This window comes from Salvia hispanica, chromosome 1 (genome assembly GCF_029641045.1).
Source record: "Salvia hispanica isolate PSC_SH4W2 chromosome 1, Shi_PSC_v1, whole genome shotgun sequence".
Classification (NCBI taxonomy): domain Eukaryota; kingdom Viridiplantae; phylum Streptophyta; class Magnoliopsida; order Lamiales; family Lamiaceae; genus Salvia; species Salvia hispanica.
The window spans coordinates 62278645-62293180 of record NC_142692.1 but is presented as its reverse complement, the minus strand read 5'-3'; the positions used below and the strand labels follow the sequence as shown (position 1 = coordinate 62293180).

The following is a 14536-nucleotide window of genomic DNA, read 5'->3' as shown; positions in this document are numbered from 1 at the left end:
ATTTATATGGATTTGTTCCTAAATAAATGTTGGATAGATTTGAATAATTATAATATAATATTATCTTATCCTATGGATTTATATGGATTTACTCCAAGATAAAATCCTAGATGGATTAGGATTAATATTAATATTAATTTATTTTTATCCTATGGATTTGAATAGATTTAATTCTATTAAGACAAATCCTAGATGAATTAGAATATGAATTAATCCAAGTTATCCATATCTTTTGGATTTATATCCTAGATAGATTAGGATAAAGATGATATATAAGAAAATCTTTATTTAATTGGATTTAGATAAATTTATTTATCTAAGAAATCCTAAGCTATATTTGATATATTATAGATGTCTATTCTAAATATAATTAAGATTTGTATAAATCTTGGTTGATAGGATTTTATTTTTATCTTATGAATTATGATGGAATTGTTTCTATCTAGTAATATCATAGTACGATTTAAATAATGATAATCATAGATCAACGTTATCTTGAATTGTAGGATTTGATTTTATCGAAATAAAACTAGAATAATGTCACGCCCGCATTTTACTAAGGATAGTAAAACATGGTTAACCGTGACCGGGGATAGGAATTAAGAAGAGGGGATAGAAATTGGGGAAAATAAACATGGGTAGATCATATATTCAAGGGTTATTTGAAAAGAATATACTTTGAAAAGAATAGCTCGATCACAAAGACTCGAGTTAGAGGTTCATACAATACAACTTTATCAAATATCAGAGTCACATAGAAGCGAATTGCTTCAATGCACAGCGGAAACGACTGAAACACGGTGCCATGTATGAAGACATGAACCTCCGAGAGTACTGCATAAGAATAAGAGTAAGCCCCACTTTGGATCAACACCCTCCACTCCATCACAACTCAACCTGCACATTTAGAAATACATGCAGGGCTGAGTACAAAAAGTACTCAGTGAACACATTGCTGAAAGATACACATATACATTTTATAAAAATATTGTCAAGCCATCGTTAGAGTAATCCTTGGGGGTTTTCCTCAAAAAGACCCAAGCTTACTAAATTCTTTTACATAAAAAGTTCGTCTGATCAGACTTCATTCCTTCTGTAATTCGCCATATCTGAACATTCCTTCTTGTGCCGGGAAAGTGGCCACTTTCCGCGGACACCGGACCGGCCAACCCTCTCGATGACACACAGTCCACGTGTACACTAGTCCGAGTAGGGACTCTCCCCTTGCTGGGACCCGAATTCGATTCTTACTTTAATTGGCATAGCACATTCGGTATAACCAACACAGATAGGCATCATTACATAAAACCAAAACAATTTATGGCAAGACAATATCATTTGCATAGATATCTCAAAATTATTTCATACTTTCATTTGTATATAAGTTCGAAAGTTCACCTTGTATGCTTCCAAACTCCGTAAAATAATACTAACTCACTTGGAGTTACGTTCCTTGCGATGGACCTTGTCCAATAAAAGATAATAAGGATTTAACATCATGAATTAAATAAAAGCATATGATATGCACCTAGGATATGCATCCTATCTTACTATTCTTTCAAACGTTAATTCCTTTCACTTCTCTATTTTACAATTGGAAACAATTAATCAAGAGATTACTTAATCTAATATAATCAAGACTTTGCTTCAATCCACTAGTGCAAGCATAATGATTTAAATTAATTCAAGGGAGTATAAGCCCAATAAATTAATTTAATCCAAGCTTAATAATTAATGAACTTATTCAAGAATAATTAAATTAGAGGCAACAACTTAAACTAGCCCAAGAAGAAATTAATTCCTATGGGTTCATATATCATATTATTCTAGTCCAAGCACTTAACTAATTTCAATTACTTTTGGCCCAAAGAATTAATTTAAAGAGGTCTAACTTATTTAACTTAAAGAGGCCCAAACTTAATAAAATGAGAGCCCAAGACTTTAAATAATGAGAGAAAACCCTACTCTCATTTTCTCTTCTCACTCCCTGCGCCTCCTCTCTCTCCCAACGTCTCTCTCTCATTCTCCCAACTCCCTCAGCCTCGCCGGAAATTGCCACCGCCGGTCACACCGGCGTCGTCTCCCTTACCCCCTTCTTCCTCTCCCCTCTCCCTCTCTACCATGAATTCAGCCAGCTCGAGCTTGAGCTCGGCCTCGTGCTGTTCGTGCAGCGCCGCCAGCCGCCGCCCTTCGCCGTTGCCGCTGCATACACGGCGGTCTAGCCGCCGTCGCCATCCGCCGTCGACCAAGAGAGGTAAGGATTTGTTGATTTTTCTCATTTTGAAAACTTAATTTTTTTTTGAAAACATAAAACATAAAACTTGTTTTTGAAAGTTGTAGAAACAGATAGATCGTGAAAAGAGGATCGAAAATAAATGAATTTCGTTGTTGCTCGCCGGACAGCCACCGGAACGCCGCCGGACAGCCGCCGGAGCTCCGTCGACGTCGCCGGGCAGAATCTTCGGCTTGAGGTGAGGCTCCTATTTCTCTAATTGTTTTATCGATTATATGACTTTGCATAAATTGTATGTAAATTAGGCTCAACATAGAATAAAATGGTTTTTCATACTTGCTTTTGAAACGAAAGAGTTGAAAGATTAATTATTTGGGAGCATGCTTGATTGTGACTCTACGTTCTATATGATTTCTTGCTAAAATGACATGCTTGATGAAATCATGCTTGAAAAGAATTGAAGAGATTTAAATGGAGTTTGAGAAAATCCTACCTCAAAAGAATGACAAAGATAGGTTTGATTTGTGCCTCAACTTGAAAATACTCCTCCCCTTGCTTGCTTGAAAACTTGTTCGTAAAAGAGATTGAGTGTGTAAGATTTTAGTGGAAAACTGGTGTGTTTTTGAAGATGACAACCATTCATGCTTTATACTACTTCTCTCCGACAAAAATTTTATTGTGAATCCTTACCATAAGACACGTCTCAAACACTTTTACACGGACATCTTTGCATGCAGTAACTTACTAGATTCATCACACGTACTTCTCTTGCATGATCTTGAATGGTTTTAACATGGCACGTATGCCTGCATTGTGTGAAAGATATTCTTGGCATTTCTGAAGAGTTCTTGTGAGCATGAATAGTCTTTAACTATTCACCACTATTCCTCTCACTATTTACACTATGCATGAAGAGATACACATATAAATACATGTATATACACATATATATCCTCTCGTATGTATTGGTGTCACTTTCAAGTGAATAGTGTCATCTTTGTCTTTGATCATCATTCATAGTCTAGACTTTAAAAGATGAGATTGATTTTCTTACCATGTCAATATTTTTTTTTTACTTGTGTAGGATCATGATTTGAAGAAATAGGATGACATCTAAAGAGTGTAGCTTTGGTTCTCCGGGAAGCTATTATTCTTCTTTGTATAGATATAGAAACATGTAGTATTTTTCTCACTTGTATAGAAGACACTCTATTATGTATAAATAAACATTCAATATCTATTTCTACTATAATTGTATATGGACAATTATTTCATAATTTCTTGTATGTTTTTGCACATTAAAACTCTTTGATAAATTTTTTTTCTTTCTCACATCAAAACTTGATTATTAATATAAAATCAAGAACAAAGTATAAAATAATACTTTATTTATTTGACACGTCGAAATATATATTTTTTTATTTTTTTATTATTATTTATTTATTTATTTATTTATATATATATATTTTTTTTTTCCGGGATGTTACATTCCATCCCCCTTAGAAAAATTTCGTCCCGAAATTTGCGTGATCCATATGAAACAATTTTGGATTTCGTTCGTTCATTTTCTCTTCAACCTTTCACGTTTCTTCTTTTTGTCTTTGGTATTTCAATAACACATTTATCATTGGTGACTTATGTGTTCTTTAACTATTGCAACTTTACATCTAATATAGCTTTCGCTCCTTCACGTAACTCCGATATGTTTAGGATCACCCATCCATGGTGTATAATGCGTTTAGGGGCAAGTGTAACTTGACGTTGTGATAGGCGAAAACGTCGTGTGCGATCTAGAAGCTTGGTAGTAATGCCACTTTCTTTCTAAAGAAACCTATAAGGTTCTCTATAATGGAGTCTTAGTTTGTCCTTGCAATCTAATCTAGCTATATCTTTTGAAGAAGATACTTACAGGAGAAACTTTGTCTCGCTTGCAAGAAACTCTAATTTATTGCGGTAAGAAATTTGTATAAAATTCCTTGTCAAGCATGTGCTTCTTTAATCATTTCTTGGATTTTCCGAATGATCTCCATCATCTTGTAGTCATGGTTCGAGTCCAATATTTGCCTTCTATCAACTTAGTTCCAATAAAAACAAGATCTCCACATCTATCTAGATGTCTTAAGTTGTGCTTGAGAGCTCTTGCAAGATTCTCTAGAATTTGAAGGTGAAATTTTTTTGATTTGTGCTCTTACGTCATTACTTTCTTGCTATTCCACACATATAGTTAGGATAATTCGGAATGAGAAACTGTATCAAGGGGCACTCTTGGCATAATGATCTATAGTTACTTAAATGATGATATTTCCTTGTGTGGTCGTGGGTAAACGAACTCTACTGTTCTGCATTCCCAGTTCTATTTGGGTTTCTTCCATGATTTAAATTTTTTTCATCGAGTCGTTGGTGTAGGGCCTTAACTTGTTATCAGCCAATCGTTTCTCAACAAACGATGATATGCTTCTTTCTTGTCGAGTCATCAGCTTTTCTCATGTCTAGGCTTATATTTTATTATTATTTATATATTTATTTATTTATTTATATATATATTTTTTTTCCAGGATGTTACAAATAATCCTAAATGGATTTAGATAGTTAACGCTGTCTTGATAAATCCTAAATGAATTTGGATATTTATTATCCAAGATAAAACTTAATTATTTAATTATTTCTCCCTTTAATTGTCATGTGTGTTTAAATGTCATGCATTAAATGGATTTATTTGTTTATTTGGTGTTTATCTACTTTAAGTGGATTATCTATTTTATCTATTTATGTGATAGTTATGCAAAAATCATACTCCCTCCGTCCCAGATTAAGAGTCACTTTTTGCCATAAAAGTCCGTCCCAGTTTAAGAGTCACTTTTAGAATTTTCCATATTTGGTTATACAATTTTACCCAATTCTTCATCAAAATTACATAAAAATGTCATTATCAACATTAAAATAAATCAAAACAAAAATCAAAAGTCAAAAGGGACCCACCTTCAACCAACTCTACCATCTCACTTCATTTATTACACACTCTACCATCTCACTTCATTTATTACACACTCCACCATCTCACTTCATTTATTACACACTTCAACTCTTTCTTAATATCCGAGCCATAACAATAAGTGACTCCAAATGTGGGACGGAGGGAGTATAAAATATCTAAGTGATGATTACAACAAGTGCGTTGTATACGGTCTCCATCGGTTGGTTAGCAAATTTATGAAGCTAGTTCATATGGGCAGACTTCTCAAATAATCCTACGAAATAGCAAGTTCATATGGGGACAATAATCCTACGAAATAGCAAGTTCATATGGGGACAAGGAAATGATTATTTAACTTCTCCTCCGTGAGAATTTCAGCTCCTCCGAGTCCTAGTATTTTGATAAGATCAGCCCACACTAATATCGGAATACAGTTCGGGAACCAGTCAGAAGATCCGTGGTCTAGTATTGAAGATCATCACGTGGAGAAGGCGCGAGCAATTCGATTCTTTGGAGAATAAAAATCGATAACCCTAAACCGTAGAAATCATGTTTAGGATTTATATTTTTCTAAGCATGAATTATTTGCGTTCTAGCATGCAATTATCTGTTTAACATGTGAATTGATTAATCGCATAATCGATCAAATAGATCCTTATCAGATTTATTTGTTTTGTACAAGTCTTCCGCTGTGCAAGGGGCACCAAACCCCAACATCTTCGCCCTCCGTGACGACGGTGTAACACCACAAACTGACGTCGAACTACTACCCAAAACTCAGAATTGCCCCGTTCTAGCTAAGTATGTAGAGAAACTGTGTGTGAGAGTGTGAGCTAAGAGCGAGCAAGAAGATCCTCGCTCTATTTCTGATGATGGTTGCCTCTATTTATAGATGAGGTCTCGGTTTGCTAGGGTTAAGGTTTTGATAGCAGCTCTTGTAGCGCATCCGACGACATCCGAATAGGTCTAGGTTCTGCTGACCAGTTGGTCCAGTAAATCTGCTTGACCTGTTTGCAGTTTTACTTGTTTACTTACAGTGTGCGTAAAGAGCGAGTTTCACAGATCTTACCTTAGGTGTACTCATATGCATTGGTTTATGTTTAATGTTTTGATACACTAAAATGCATAGTGCAGAATTAAATGCATAATAGTAATGCAAAGTAACGTAGACATTACCTTATTGATCAAGAAATCCCTAGTCACTTCCTTTGTTATGCTTTGTATAAGCTTTATCTCCAAAATTCCTGCACTTCTGTTTTTACTTTTTCTCCTTAGCTGGAATTTGTTTTGTGAAAGGGAACATGTCGATTTTTCCATCAAACAATACTTCTCCATTTTCTACAAATAACGGTCTAGACACAGCACACATAAACATAATTTTTTAAATGAATTTCTTATTTTGACAACTCCTATGTGGGTCATCCTCCCCCGGTGCCAAATAAAACTCAGAGCCCCTTTTGTGATGTAAAACCACTTCTCGTCGATATGGATAGTGTTATACATGTTTCTAAACTTGATTTTCTGTATAAACCTGTCTACTTCCAAAGCCTCTAAAGAGAATCGTAATCGTAACATCTTGTTAGGGGCAGTTAAATTAGGTCGTATTGCTGAAGTGTGAGACCTAATCATCCCTGATTTCACCCATCTCCCAACAGTTGACTTACTGTACTTTAATCCAACAGCTAAAGTTCTAATGGTGGACCTTTTAGAGATGTCGAGACTTTGAAGTAAAGTGAGATCAAGATGAATAGTGTGAATATTTTCTAACTTCTTACCACTTACTAATTGAATTGCCTTTCCACTTTCTTTTTGCTTTTTGGCAGCATCCCAATATCTTGAGCAAGTATACCTGGATATGGATAACTTTGCTGCAACTTCCATGAAGGTCCTGTGTGCTGGTTTACCATTGATGCAACGTCCGAGGATGAATTGAACGACTTGGTTCCGCTGCTCTGTGGAGTACTCACATGGCCTCATCTATTTAACTGTATATTTAATTGTAAACTATTGTATTTTTTATTTTGAAAAAATATATTCTTTTAACTCATTTATCCGTCAATTTCTACTGTTTATATCAGACTATATGTATTTTTAGTTTTTATTATAATTTTCTAATTATTCTCTTGCTATCTAACATATTATATATACTATAACATTTAAATTAAAAGTTCTACTCTTTGATTTAAAAATAAATATATTCGTTAATTCATTTGTTTATCAATTTCACTGCTTATGTCGTGATTGTATGCATCTTCAATTCTAATTATCTTCCTCTAATTAAATCTCATTAAAATAATTATGCTTTAATTAATTTGTTTATCAACTTTATTGTTTATGTTGCGACTATTGTATCTCTAATCTCTATTTATAATTTTATAATTATTTTTCTATGATTATGTATATAGGTGAATGCTAGGGTGTCGCCATCTCTTAAAGTAACACCATACCACCATTCCTAACCAATCATTTGTATATGTGGACGAATAATCAGCTGCCATGTGGAAATAAAAAAATTGTTAAAGGAAAAAAATAACGGCCAGCAATATTTTATACATTATACATCAATTTTTCTCGGACAACAATATCCAACACGCTAGACAACAATCTATAGATTGCTGTCTAGCGTATTGAATATTATTGTGTAGCGTTTATAATATTGTTGTATATGTGGTGTCACGGTGTCACTTTAAGAGGTGTTGTCATTTAACACAAACCTGTATATATCCTATTAAGCCTATGCTTATGTCACAACTCTTTATGGTGACGGTATAATCAAAAAATTTCATAGCTTCCATAGAAATATGTCATATTGTTTTTCATCCGTTCTATAGAAAAAATCTATTTTCATTTATGATAATATTTTTCTCTTTTTTTTTACCCCTCTGTCCCGCTTTAGGTGTCCCGGTTGATCAATTTCGGGCGTCCTGCTTTAGGAGTCACGGTTGAGATGTACTAATAAAAAATGTCTATCAAAGTAAGTAAAAAAATTGTTAAAAGTGGGTCTCAACATCCACTACAACATTTATTTATCACACACTCAATTAAAAGTGGATCCCAACATAAACTACAATATTTATTTATTACACGCTCAAACACTTTCTTAAAACATGTGTCTGACTCAACCGGGACTTCTAAAGCGGGACGGATGGAGTACTTTATTACTCCCTATGTCCACAAAAAATAGAGCAGTTTGTGTATGACACGGGTTTTAATGTAGAATTGGTAAAGTAAGAGAGAAGGGGACAAAGTAAGAGAAAAGGAGAAAAAGTAAGTGAGAAGTAGTGTTAGTGGAATGGTGTGTATGATTATTATTTTTTGAAAACTTTCCATAAATGAATGTGTGCTCTATTTTTTTTGGACGGATGGAATATTTATGGACCCCCATCCGCTATACAATTTCAACTATGTTTTATTTTCTCTCTTACTTTATCAATTATACATATAAAAAAAACACGTGTCAAATAACTAATTTCCATGAATCAGAGGGAATAGTAACATGAACCTAGTGCTAAAATTTTGGTTTTGTCACCGGCTCCGACAGAGTATCAATTGGGTGGGAAGACAGAGCAAATGATGGATTATGTGAATCGAAATTGAGCCCATGTGGATCAACTCCGAGACTCCGTATATAATTGTCGAGTTATTGTTGATTTGAAAGAGGAATAAAGAAGAATATAGACAAATTGTGGAAGTGTAGCTGACGGCGTGTCGTGTGAAGAGGATTTATTGGGAAAAATGTGTTATAAGTTTGAAAATATGTTGCAAGTTCAAAGATAGAGGCTAAGACGTAGAAGCAACGCATGAGAGATGATATTTTGGAACTCTATTTAAGCTTTACAGCCTCTCAAAAATACTCCCCCCGTCCCACATAATTTGGGACACTTTGACCCGACACGAGTTTTAAGAAATGTAATGGAAAGTGAGTTGAAAAAGTTGATGAAACATGGGTCCTACTTTTAAAATAGTAATTTTATAGTAAAATGTGAGTAGAAGTGAATTAGTAAAATATAGAGTCCACTACCAAAAATAGCAAAAGTGAAATGAGACAAATTATGTGGGACGGCCCAAAATAGAATATTGTGTTAAATTATATGGGACGGAGGGAGTAAGAGAGATAATATTTTGGGAGTCTATTTAACTTTAAAGCCTCTCAAATATAAGAGAGATGATATTTTTGGAGTCTATTTAAACTTTAAAATATCCTTTAATAGTATAAAATTATTAGAAAATTTAGATTTGTAGATTATTCTAGTAAAATGAAATAGTACATGAAAAGAAACTCATCGTTATACTAATCTTTGTCTGCATACAGACTTTCCCATAGTACTATTAATCAACCCTATTGTGAGTATATTTTCACAAGGTTTAGCGTTTGAAGTCTTGATTAATTTAAGCCATGATTCCCCTTTTAGCTATGGCTGTATCCCTTTTTGTGTTGATAATTCCTTCAATCATCTTGTACAAATTATGTTGGATTCCTCTTCGTCTTCAACGTTTGATGGAATCTCAAGGAATCAGAGGCCCTCCTTACAAATTCCTCCATGGCACCACCAAAGAGATCATCAAGATGAAGCAGCAAACAAAAGATGCAGCTACTATGGACATATCTCATGATATATTTCCAATAATTCAGCCTCATTTGTATTCTTGGATTAAATTATATGGTAGTAATATATTATTTTTTCAGTAACTGTTTATTATATTAAATTCAGTTCAAGTTGATGATATATTCTATTTTGTAGTAGAAACCTATTAACTGACTTGTGTCTGTCTGATATCTAAATTGATTGAAACAGGAAATAATTTTCTTCACTGGATTGGCACTCAACCTGAAATTGTTGTTACTGAGCCAGAGTTGATCAAAGAAATCCTCAGCAACAAAGAAGGTACATATCCAAAAACCATAGTAAAAGGATACTTCAAGAAATTGTTAGGAGATGGACTTGTTGTGACAGAAGGTGAAAAATGGTCTAAGCTTAGGAAATTGTCTAATCATGCTTTCCATGGAGACTGCCTCAAGGTAATAAAGTACTATAGTACAAGATTTATCATTTTTATTCAAGAAGGGCAAAGTAGAGATAATTAATCCTTGTCTGTTTATGTTGTTGAATAGGAGATGGTACCTGCCATGGTTTCTTGTGTCGAAACCATGCTTGAGAAATGGAGGAGTTACCATGGTAAAGAAATCGAGGTCTGCAGCGAATTCAGGCTTCTTAGCTCAGAATTAATTTCTAGAACAGCTTTTGGAAGTAGCTATTTGGAAGGGAGAAAGATATTTGATATGTTGTCCAAGCTTGGTGTCTTGATTTCCGGAAATCTGTTCAAGATCAGATTTTTTGGTTTTGGGTATGTTATATGTTTATGTTAAGATGCTAGTCTTAACATATTTGTTGTGTGGGCATTTTGTTTGATTTAATGCAGCATCTAATTTGATCATGTGATAACTTTTGGCATGGCAGAAGATTTATACGAACGCGGGATGACATCGAAGCAGACAAGACCGAGCAGTTGCTTCATGATTCTATCATGGAAATAATCAAGAAGAGACAGTTTGAGGTTCAAAGTGGCAAAGCAGACAGTTTCGGTAGTGATTTTCTAGGATCGCTCCTAAAAGGTCATCACGACAATGATCCGAAGAGCCAGATATCAGCAGTTGAGATCATCGATGAATGTAAAACCTTCTACTTTGCTGGACAAGAAACAACATTCAGTTTACTATCTTGGACCACATTTCTCCTTGCAATCCACACAGACTGGCAAGAGAGAGCCAGGGAAGAAGTGTTACAGCTTTTCGGTCAACAAAATCCCAACTCTGATGGCCTTTCCAGATTAAAAACCGTACGAGAGATTGATATGTTTGCCTCCCAAATACTGTAAGAAGTGTAACATGATGTAATTTTGATAAATGTTTGGATGTGCAGGTTAATATGATATTATACGAAACACTGAGGCTATACACCCCAGCCACTAATATTCTAAGGAGGATAGGCAGCAGAGTGAAGTTGGGAAAATACGAGTTTCCTGCAAATATGAGAGTTTCTATTCCGCCTCTAGCTATCCACCGGAATCCTGACATATGGGGTCAAGACGCTCACCTTTTCAAACCGGAAAGATTTTCTGAAGGGATGGCTAAGGCGACGAATGGCAACCCCACTGCCTTCCTAGGATTTGGGTATGGACCGCGAACTTGTGTGGGCCTCAATTTGGCAATCAGTGAGGCGAAGATAGCGCTCTCAATGATCCTCCAACGGTACAAGTTCACACTCTCACCAGAGTATGTTCACTCGCCTTTGATAGTCCTCACTGCTCACCCGCAACACGGAGTTGGGATCTTGCTTCAGCCGCTTTAAAACAAGACTAAACAGAGTTGTGCTGTACCATCACCTTATAATTATAGAGTACTACTTTGGCATGGAAGTATGTTGTTTTGTTTGATTTACAGACTTACTCATAGAATTTTACAAGATCTTATAATCTATGATCTTGAAACAATTGGTTATACTCCTTGTGTTGTAATAGTAACTAGGTGAATAATTTTGTTGGGGTTTTATACTCTTACCATAGGCCTTGGTCCAAGCATAGACATGTTCATGATGTGAGATATACATTGATTTGTGGAAATCTGTATAATCCCTGGGACTTCATTTTTGCTTGCAGTCGAATTGGGGCCATCCATACTTTATGTAAGAATCCGAGGCAATAGAAGCACAGAAAAACAGAGGAAAAGAATCCAAGAGATGTTAGACTTCCACTGACCCCTTTTTCGATTTGTGGGTGTCGGAGATTTCAAATTTTTGTTAAGCAGACGCCAACACTGAAAAATTCAATCAAGACAATTCGATGCAGGAGTGATAAATCTTTAGGGATGAATTATTTTACAAAGGGCGATTCGGTTAGGTCTGGGGAAACAGAACCGAACCTTATTTTTTCAGTTCTCGGTTAAAAATAAGGTTAAACCGAAAACCGAAATTAGAGATGTCAAATGGGCCGGGCCGACCCAGCCCAGCCCGGCCCAAGCCCGGTATGGGCTGGCCCAGGCCCGACCCGCCAATGAAATGAAGCGGGCTTGGGCTGGGCCGAGTAGATGAATTGTGCTCCAATTGGGCCTTTTTACAAACCCAGGACCGGCCCGAGCCCAGGCCCACTCGAAGCCCGGCCCAGGCCCGGCAGAATCTAATTATTTGCTTGGTTTTATACTACTACTCCTATATTTGTTTGTTCTTTCAATTGTTTTAATTGTGGATAACATAATAATATACTAATAACATGTCCATATCTACTATTTATTAATAACATTATGCAAAAATATTCAATTAATCAATTATTACTCAACTTAAATCAAAACTTATACTAATAAATTTGATTTTCATATTTATAGAGTAGTATTGACTATTTTTAAAAAAAAGCAGAGGATCCTAAAATTGATTGTGGTATAATTATTTTGATATGCATAATTATAGAGATTAGTTGTTAATAATTTATCTCTATCATATATAGCTCCCTAATTATAGTGAATAGTGATGACTACTTATCTATTTTACTATTTATATGCAAATTGTAATATGCATTAATGTGTATGCCTTACGGTAGTAGTATTAGTATATATGCATATGACTATATGAGTATAAACAATGAAGATTGGATATGATTTCATGCATATTCATTTCTATTAATATATTGTTAGATGCATGATTATTTTATATTTTTATGTTTTCATAAATTTTTTATTAATGATATTATGCAAAAAATAATCAATTAATTAATTACTCAACCTAAACTAAAACTTATAACAAGTTTGATTTCCATAAATACATTTGATTTGCATAATTCAATGGTTAATTGATTTGCATAATTATAGATAGTATTAGTTTTTACTTCATATATCTCAATTAAAAATAGTTCCATAATTATAGTGTGTCATGATTCTAATTTTGTGGGATAATGGTTAATTTACGTGTGTAATCTATAACATTAATACACAAATTTTTTGGGAATATATTAAATTGTAGCAAAATCTTGATTCCTTATTTTGTGGAAATATATATTTATAAATCATTATACACTATATACTATTCCAATATAGAAAAATTAATATTTATCTAGCACAATAAAAATTTTGAACTTGGCCCAGTCCAGGACCGGCCCAGCCCGGCCCACTTACCAACTGGGCCCGGGCTCGGGCTGGGCCCATTATTTATAAACAAAACCCAGGCCCGGCCCGGCCCGCCACAAACATGGGCCTGGGCCGGGCTGGGCTGAAAAGTCGCTGGGCCTCGCCGGGCCCGGGCCGGGCTGGACCGGCCCGGCCCACTTGACACCTTTAACCGAAATAATAAGGTTAAGCAAATTTTGGTTCCGGTTCTTACCGAGAACCGAAAGGTTAGAACCGAATAACCGTTATTTTCTAAATATTTAATTTTTATATATTTATTTTAGTTTTATTATTATTGTTTTAGAAAAGTAAAAATTAGTTTGATGAATAATGTTGGTTTATATTGGTTTTGGACTTAGTTTTGTAAACTTTGTTGGAATTTTGGTTTTTTATGATGGAATGGAATCATGGTTTTTGTCCTTTTGATTTCACGACTTATTACTTAATGTATTATATTGCACTTGAGTTCGGTTCCTTCGTTGGAACCGAAGACCGAACCGATCAGTTCCTTGAGGAACCGAACCGACAAAGGGTTTGGTTTCGGTTCTGGATTTCAAAAAAAATGGGAGTACCGACTAATCGGTTCAGTCGGAACGACCGAATTCCCACTCCTAGATTCGGTTGTTGATTTACTATTTGAGCTAAAAACTCAGATTTATTTCGATACCTCAGCTAGATTGAATGGTTCTCTATTCTAATGGAGAACTGGGCATACATGATCAGGTAATCGACATCGAATCGATAGTAGATAACCTTATTCAATTATAAAATAATCAATAAGTAATTAAACAATTAATCAACCTAAGTATTATAAATATGAGTATTGATAAATTAACATAAATGTATCATTTTCAATATTTAATGGATTATCTATTTTATTAATAGTCCATCTCTTAAAAATAGATTTTTTTTTAGTCCGTCTCTTAAAAATAAAAACTTTTTATATAAGCCTTTTAAGCCTGTTCGTTATTAGATACTTTTTGCTAGAACGTTAAAGCCTTTTGCTTTTGGCAATAGTTGGATTTTCAATATTATCGACGACGCAATGCTCGAAAATCTTCTTAGTATCCTCCAACAAAAATACCATGTAGGTTTCAGTTTTGATAGCCTCCTCTCTCTCCAAGAGTTGGATCAACTCTCAATGGCTAGGAAGCTTTTTTTTTTTAAAATAAAAAAC

General features: G+C 34.7%; 1 protein-coding gene and 2 long non-coding RNA genes across 4 annotated transcripts; 2 read left to right on the top strand and 1 right to left on the bottom strand.

Annotated features, from left to right (window-relative positions):
- Window positions 1-658: 658 nt before the first annotated feature.
- On the bottom strand, window positions 659-2868 carry LOC125218156 (uncharacterized). The gene is made up of 3 exons (XR_007175887.2): window positions 2727-2868; window positions 1399-1464; window positions 659-897 (listed from the first exon to the last, which is right to left on the bottom strand). It is a non-coding gene; the product is annotated as an uncharacterized LOC125218156 (long non-coding RNA).
- Window positions 1967-3519, top strand: LOC125218157 (uncharacterized). 2 transcript variants are annotated; one of them, XR_007175888.2, is made up of 3 exons: window positions 1967-2254; window positions 2335-2471; window positions 3318-3519. It is a non-coding gene; the product is annotated as an uncharacterized LOC125218157 (long non-coding RNA). The 2 variants fall into 2 exon arrangements; XR_007175889.2 differs by having other exon boundaries at window positions 1968-2254; window positions 2341-2471.
- A 5914-nt stretch (window positions 3520-9433) lies between these two features.
- Window positions 9434-11828, top strand: LOC125222966 (cytochrome P450 CYP749A22-like). The gene is made up of 5 exons (XM_048125882.2): window positions 9434-9871; window positions 10004-10227; window positions 10321-10553; window positions 10667-11045; window positions 11129-11828. The coding sequence occupies exons 1-5, from the start codon at window positions 9604-9606 to the stop codon at window positions 11555-11557; spliced, it is 1533 nt and encodes a 510-aa protein (XP_047981839.1). The 5' UTR covers window positions 9434-9603; the 3' UTR covers window positions 11558-11828.
- The last annotated feature ends 2708 nt before the right edge of the window (window positions 11829-14536 follow it).